The following is a 6,391-nucleotide window of genomic DNA, read 5'->3' as shown; positions in this document are numbered from 1 at the left end:
TCCCCCAAAGAAGCTGCGGGGGACTGAGCAAATGAAAGAAAAGCTCTTCTTGGGAGCTGTGGCACAGGGGGTAGGGGTGGGGGAGGGGCCGGGCCAGTAACAGGATAGGGGGTTACCATTCCCACGGGTGAAAGGGGAGTGTGAACATTTAAGGAGGTAGAACTGCTTCTTAAACTCCCACTAGCACTAGAGGAGCAGGGCTGGATGGGAGGAAGCCAGATGGGGAGTCGCAGGAGCCTCCTGGGGACGGCCCGGGGAAACCTTGAGGGCCCTTCCGGGAGTGCCCCCCCCCCACACACACACACACACACGCTCTCTCCCCCACCTGCACAGCTGACACCCGGGCCCACCCTCCCAGTCAGCAGGAATTTGCCCCATGACCTTCCCTGGTACACTCCCGTCACCATGGCGACTGGCCTTGGAACAAGCGGCCTGATTGTCCCTGCTCAGCGGGGCAGGTGAAACCCGGCCACGTGACCGATACTGGGCTAGGTGCAGCTGCCTCCTTACCTTAACCCATTCTGTGCCGCCTGTCTCACAGAGCTGCCAGTGGCAGCCACAGGGGTACAGTGTCCGGGATGCCACCGGCCTCTGGACACCCCTCCCCCGAGGCCCATCCCATCCCATCTCCCGGAAGGGCTGTGATGAAGACCTGGAGCCCTGCAAGAGCAGCCTCAGCATGAAGCCAGGCTGGCCGGCCGGGCAGGGGGCTGGGTGACTGAGCTAGTTTACAAGGCTGGTTCCGCACCAGGAAAACCACCCCACCTCCCAGGAAGGAGGCGGCTTCTGCGAAAATGACACCAGAGTGGAGGGGACCTCTTCCAGAAGGTGGGGCATCCCACACACCCACACTAGAATATCAGGGGCTGCACTGGCACCCCTCAGTGGCTTGACCCCCTCCACAGCTAAATGCCAGTCCACCGGCCCCACTTCTAGTGAGCTGGCCCAGGACATCAACAAGCCTTCCCAGGTAACAGCAGCCCCTCCTCACACCTGGATGTTGAAGTAGTAACCTCAGGCAGACTGGTTTTTCTGCTTACCAGGCCCTCCCCTCCCAGGATGAGGCTGGTGTCCAAATGTCTCCAGGGCAGGTAGCTTCTACCCCCACAGCCCAGGCTCTCTGGCTCCTTGGCAGATGGTCAAGGATCGTGGGCCCAATTTGAATTGCCTAGCTAAACACTAGGCTGGCAGGGAGAGGGGACATGTTTGGCGCCATCTCTGAAGTCACTCATCTGTGTCAATTAAGTCACCAAGCCACCGAGGGTGCCCCCATGCCAGGTAGAAAAACACCCTGCTTGATCCTCCCTTCTAGGGACTTCTCCCACGTCAGGGGACTGAGATGGTCTCTTCACTCCCTAGAGCCCCTGCTGCCAACCAGTGCCCACACCACCTGCTGTGCTCCAAATCCCCGGGGACCTCAAGGCAAAAACCAAAAAACACCTGGGCCCAGCCCAGGGAGTGGGGGTGGGTGCGGGCCGGTGGATTCAGGATACAGGCCATTTTCCTGGGCAATGAGCTGGAACCTAGCTGGTCCTCAGTTCCATCAGGCCAGCCGGAAGGAACTGGGAGGGGGCAGGTGTCACCTCCAAGCCCAGGCTTCAAGGAACACCCCAGCTGCTCCGTGCTGCGCGCTGACAAGGCCAGATCTCTAACTCCACATAGCAGGTCCTGACAAAAGCTTTGGGAACATGGAGTGGACGAGACTGGTTTCGACTGGGGAGATCCAGGAAGGCTGGGGGAGAAGGTGGCAGTTAGACTGGACCTTAAAGTGTAGGAAGGAGACAGGCGGCGGCTGGCAGGCAGCGCAACTCCCCCTGCAGGAAGAAAGGCGTAGGGAAGGTCTGCCTTGGGTGTCATAGCTGGGTGCCCTGCTGGGCAGGCACAGGGAAAGCTATTGGAAGGGGAGATCAAACGGGACAAAGGGAGGGAGGAAAAAAGCTATGGAGAAACTTCAACTATCCAATGGGGAGTGCCTAGCAAGTTTTGACCACATGATTATATAGGCTTAAAAGTCATGGGCTGCATGGGGAGCCAGCTCAGACCCTAGACAATGCCACCTGTACCAGAGACTGGGGAGAGAAGGCAGCAGACTCCAGAAGGTGGCATCCTGGCACCATGTCCTAAGTTTAGGGGTAGTTCATTTGGGGTTCGTTTCTTTGCCGATAAAGAATGTGGGGGCAAAGTGGGGGGCGTTGACCTAAGCTATATTCAGGTCAACTGAGCAAATATTCCCAACAGCACCTGGGGGTGGGGGTTCACCCTGAAATCCATACCAGACCAGCATTGTGGCTCTAGCTCTGCCTCGGGCACCCCGGTTTCGCCATCTGTCGAGGGGAATTTGGAATCCGGAATCTCCCTAGCTCTTGCGCCAGCCAGCAGCTTTCAGGATGGGCATGAAGAGCCCCGCGCTGCTGAGCTCGGCGCCTCGGAGCTTGCGCCCGGACTAGAGCCACTCCGGCGCCTCGCGCCCATGCCCGCGCCCGCGGCACAGAAAGTATGGCAACCACCCAAGGTGGCACGTGGGGGCAAAGGGGCAGGACAGGTGCAGGTCGCCGTTTCGGCTTGCCAAGGCTCTGCCCGACAGCGCCCAGAGCCAAAGTGCGACGAGCGAGCGGGGGTTACCCGTAGCTCAGACGGCTGGCCCCGCCTCCCGCCTGGATTCAGCGCGGAAGAGAGGGGCGGGGCGTATCGAGGGGGCGGGGCAGCGCTTAGAGTAGACTCCGCCCAGGGCAGGGCCAGGGGCGGAGCTCCCGGCTGCGGGCGGGCTAGTGAGAGGGCATTACGTAATGGTGCAAGGGGAAGAGCTGGGGAAAGGTGGCGCTCTCGGGTTACGTAAGAAAACGTGACCCAAGGCGAGAATTACGCGGGAGCCTGGGGGCGAGGGCGGAGCTCCGGCCGGCCTCTGACGGCGGGGGAGGCGGGGCGTCGGACCGGACGTCTACCACGAGGTAGCATCTAGCCATGCTCCGCTGGGCCCACGTCGGGAGGCTCCCCCAGGGGGGACGCGGCCCCGCGCGGCCCAGCTCCTCCAGGGTGCCCGTCGCAAGCGGCAGCGGCCGAGGCGGAGCCGATCCGAGGTCAGTCAAGGGCGCCAGCTGGGAGGCCGCTTTCTGCCCCGCCCTCTTCGCTCTGGCCCCGCCCCCGGATGGGCCCGCCCCTTCAGCAGGGCTCCCTTCAGGCTCCTCCCATTGCTGGCTCAGACCCTCCTCCCGCCAGGCCGCTGCCCCTCTCGTACTCGCTCGTGGACGGGGAGGGGTCCCGCCCGGCCCTCGTCTTTCTGCACGGGCTCTTCGGCTGCAGAAACAACTTCAACTCCATCGCCAAGACGCTGGCCCAACGGACAGGCCGGAAGGTGCGCTTCCGGGCGGGGCTCCACGGGGCGGGGCCTGCCCCTCAGCTCTCACTGCTGGGGGGCGGTGATTGGCAGGGATCCCAGAGGGGAGCGTGACTCCGCCGCCCCCGCAGCAGAAACGACAGGAGCTGGCCTTCCAAGGATGACCGTGTCACCACATCCCTTCCCGCAGCCTTCCTTCCATCCATTCAGACCTGGGAAAAGACACCCTGAACCCGGCGCGCCGCTGCCCCAGCACCGCCTCCGCAGGGCAGCCGTTCTCGCTGCTGTTTCCAGCCTTTTGTGTAGTTTGTGTAGTTGCTGCTCCTCCCCCCCAGCCAGGCCAGTCCTGCTGAGCCGCTGTCACACCCTTTGGGCCTCGCTGTTCGAATAAGCCCAGGTTGTCCCCCTTTCAGGTCAGGCCCGCCCACGGGCTACACACACATACACACACCATACACGCCCTCCCCACCCCTTGTGCCAGCCTGCCAGGCCTTTGACATCTGGAGCCCAGAAGTGCCAACTGTGTCCCCGCTCGCACCACCACTACCATGCCTCCTGCTCTCCAGGTGCTGACAGTGGATGCCCGGAACCATGGTGACAGCCCCCACAGCCCAGACATGAGCTACGAGGCCATGAGCCGCGACCTGCAGGGCCTCTTGCCCAAGCTGGGCCTGGCGCCCTGCGTCCTCATCGGCCACAGCATGGGAGGCAAGACAGCCATGTTGCTGGCCCTCCAGAGGGTGAGCCACCCCGCCCAGCAGGCTCCAGTGATTGCCCCAGCCCCTGTGGGCCCAGCCAGTGGCCCGTCCCCAGCCTGTGTCTCGCCCGCAGCCGGACCTGGTGGAACGCTTGATCGCCGTGGACATCAGCCCCACGGAGACCGCCTCGGTCTCCAACTTCCCATCCTACATGGCTGCTATGCGGGCCGTAGCCATCCCAGATGGTGTGCCCCGCTCCCACGCCCGCAAACTGGCCGATGAGCAGCTCAGCCCTGTGGTCCAGGTGATGCCCCACACCCAACCGCGGTGCGGGGGACTGGGGCCCACTAAGGACGGAGTAGACACCTCAGGTCTCGCTGGACGCCCTCTCAATCCTTCCCCGCACAGGACTTAGCTGTCCGGCAGTTCCTGCTCACCAACCTGGTGGAGGTGGACGGGCGCTTCCTCTGGAGGGTAAACCTAGACGCCATGGCCCAGAGCCTGCAGGAGATCATGGCCTTCCCACCTCGCCAAGAGTCCTACCTCGGACCAGTCCTCTTCCTGCTAGGTGGCAACTCCCAGTTTGTGCAGTAAGCCACAGGGGGTGGGGAGGGATGCTCCCTTCTCACCCACCCCCTAACCTGTCTCCTCCCTGGGAGAGGTCGTGGTCACCCACGGGGATCTCCTGAGGCCCCAGAAACAGCCCTGGTCACTCACGGGCTTCCCATCTCTCCCTTTGCTTCTCTTTCCCACCCTGTCCCCCCACTGCCATGCCTCCTCGATGGCCACCTCTGCGGCGACAGCCCCAGCCACCACCCTGAGATCAGGCGTCTCTTCCCTCACGCCCAGCTGCAGACTGTGCCTCACGCGGGCCACTGGGTGCACGCAGACCGCCCGCAGGACTTCATGGCGGCCATCCGAGGCTTCCTGGCCTGAGAGCCCCTCCTTGCTGGCAAGAGGGGGCACGGAGTCCCGGCATCCAGGGCCCCCAGCCTCTCCACACAGCTGCACTGAGTGACTCGGGCAGGCACTGGGCAGGTTTCAGGGCACAGAGGGGCCAGACCTCAAGCTTTAATGAATAAAGATGCTGCTCCTGAGACCCAGAGTTAGGCAGTGTGCTCACCGATGTTTCCACCAGCCCAGGAGGGGCTGGGCCCTGGGGACCCTGGCAGCTCCCGAGGCACGCAGAGCGCCCGCAGGCTCTCTCTGCAGCTGACGCCGAACCTGCTGTTGCACGAGCTCCCGCATGTCCTCCTGAAAAAAGAAGGGCAGGTCCATGGCTGGCCCTGGGCCCTCTACCCCGCATCTCCCAGGCCGGCCGGCCTGCCCGCTCTACCTCCCAGGCGTCCACCTCCTGCTTCAGCCTCAGTTTCTCCTCCAGGGCCTCCAGCAGTTGGGCCTCCACAGTGCGCAGCGTGGCTCGGCACACCTCCAGCTCCGCCTCCACGGCCTGCTTCCTGCCATGGCAGGCGAGGCAGCTAGAGAACCAGGTCGCTTGCCAGGAGGGCCCACCTGCCCCCCACCCCCCACCTGGGGCAGGACGGGACCCTTGGGGTGATGCTGCCCCGGCCCGGCTGCCTCTCACTTGGCAATGGCATCATCACGCTCCTGGAGGACCCGGTCCAGCGAGAGCTCTGTCCGGGAGCCCCCCAGGGCGCCAGCCTCTTGGGATTCTGGGCTCACTGGCCTCAGGGTGGCAGAAGGAACCTGGATGAAGGAGCCCTCTCACAGAGTGCTGAAGGTTGCCTGTGCCCGTTCCCTGGCACCCCAGGCTCAGTGACTCTGGAATGTCGAGCAGGGTCCTTGGGTCATGCTGAGGTGACAGGTGTCACCTGGCTGACCTAAGGACAAGCACAGTGAGCAGATGTTTGGAGCCACCGAGGAGAAAAGGCATGGACGCCCAAGCCCCAGAAGGGGCCAGGTGGGTGGCTTCTGAAGGACACTTACCTCTCAGCCCTGGACGGAGAGGACCTGGTGACCAGGACTCTTGTGAGCCGGGTGGGGCTGGAGGCCTTTGCCCTCCCTCCCTTCAGGCGGCACTCCCTGCCAGGCCCCGCCCCTGTGCCTGCTGGCCCCGGGCAAGGAGGCTGTCCTGTCCCCCTGGCTCCCGGGCTGAACCCTGGAGCCTGTCTCTTGCAGTCCCTTACCCCGAGGGGGCACTCTGCCCACGTCTGGAAGTGAGAAAGGGGCGGGGCCAGGACTTGGCCCCAGAACTGCTTCAAGGCTGAGCTACCAGAAGTGCCCATGACATCATCGCCATATACAGGGGGCTGTAGGAAGTTGCCTGGAAAATTTATTTCCCCTTGCCTTTCGACTCCCCGTTTTGCTACGAACTTTTTGAAACCCCCTGATATCCCCA

At 63.4% G+C, this 6,391-nt stretch overlaps 1 protein-coding gene and 1 long non-coding RNA gene across 3 annotated transcripts; one reads left to right on the top strand and one right to left on the bottom strand.

The window, feature by feature from the left end:
- The first annotated feature begins 2,940 nt into the window (after positions 1–2,940).
- Positions 2,941–5,137, top strand: ABHD11 (abhydrolase domain containing 11). Of its 2 annotated transcripts, none has more exons than XM_045285840.1 (6): positions 2,941–3,077; positions 3,217–3,352; positions 3,901–4,074; positions 4,166–4,336; positions 4,441–4,600; positions 4,836–5,137. In XM_045285840.1, the coding sequence occupies exons 1-6, from the start codon at positions 2,962–2,964 to the stop codon at positions 5,048–5,050; spliced, it is 972 nt and encodes a 323-aa protein (XP_045141775.1). In that variant the 5' UTR covers positions 2,941–2,961; the 3' UTR covers positions 5,051–5,137. The 2 variants fall into 2 exon arrangements, with proteins under 2 accessions (XP_045141775.1, XP_004705686.3); XM_004705629.3 differs by having other exon boundaries at positions 4,441–4,622.
- LOC123521198 lies at positions 5,072–6,016 on the bottom strand. Its single transcript, XR_006679668.1, has 4 exons — positions 5,980–6,016; positions 5,618–5,873; positions 5,369–5,489; positions 5,072–5,286 (listed from the first exon to the last, which is right to left on the bottom strand). It is a non-coding gene; the product is annotated as an uncharacterized LOC123521198 (long non-coding RNA).
- Between the last annotated feature and the right edge of the window lie 375 nt (positions 6,017–6,391).

This window comes from Echinops telfairi, unplaced genomic scaffold, assembly GCF_000313985.2.
Source record: "Echinops telfairi isolate 266 unplaced genomic scaffold, ASM31398v2 ScPeMD7_5;HRSCAF=22, whole genome shotgun sequence".
Classification (NCBI taxonomy): Eukaryota; Metazoa; Chordata; class Mammalia; order Afrosoricida; family Tenrecidae; genus Echinops; species Echinops telfairi.
Note: the sequence above shows the minus strand (reverse complement) of the source record. Positions and strands in the feature narration are given on the sequence as shown.

What these genes read in the sequence shown, in the direction of transcription:
- ABHD11 (XM_045285840.1), top strand. Translation starts at nt 2,962, where the DNA reads ATGCTCCGCTGGGCCCACGTCGGGAGGCTCCCCCAGGGGGGACGCGGC. An exon ending in CCCAACGGACAGGCCGGAAG is followed by an intron (nt 3,353 to 3,900) that starts GTGCGCTTCCGG and finishes CCTGCTCTCCAG; the next exon opens with GTGCTGACAGTGGATGCCCG. An exon ending in AGCTCAGCCCTGTGGTCCAG is followed by an intron (nt 4,337 to 4,440) that starts GTGATGCCCCAC and finishes TTCCCCGCACAG; the next exon opens with GACTTAGCTGTCCGGCAGTT.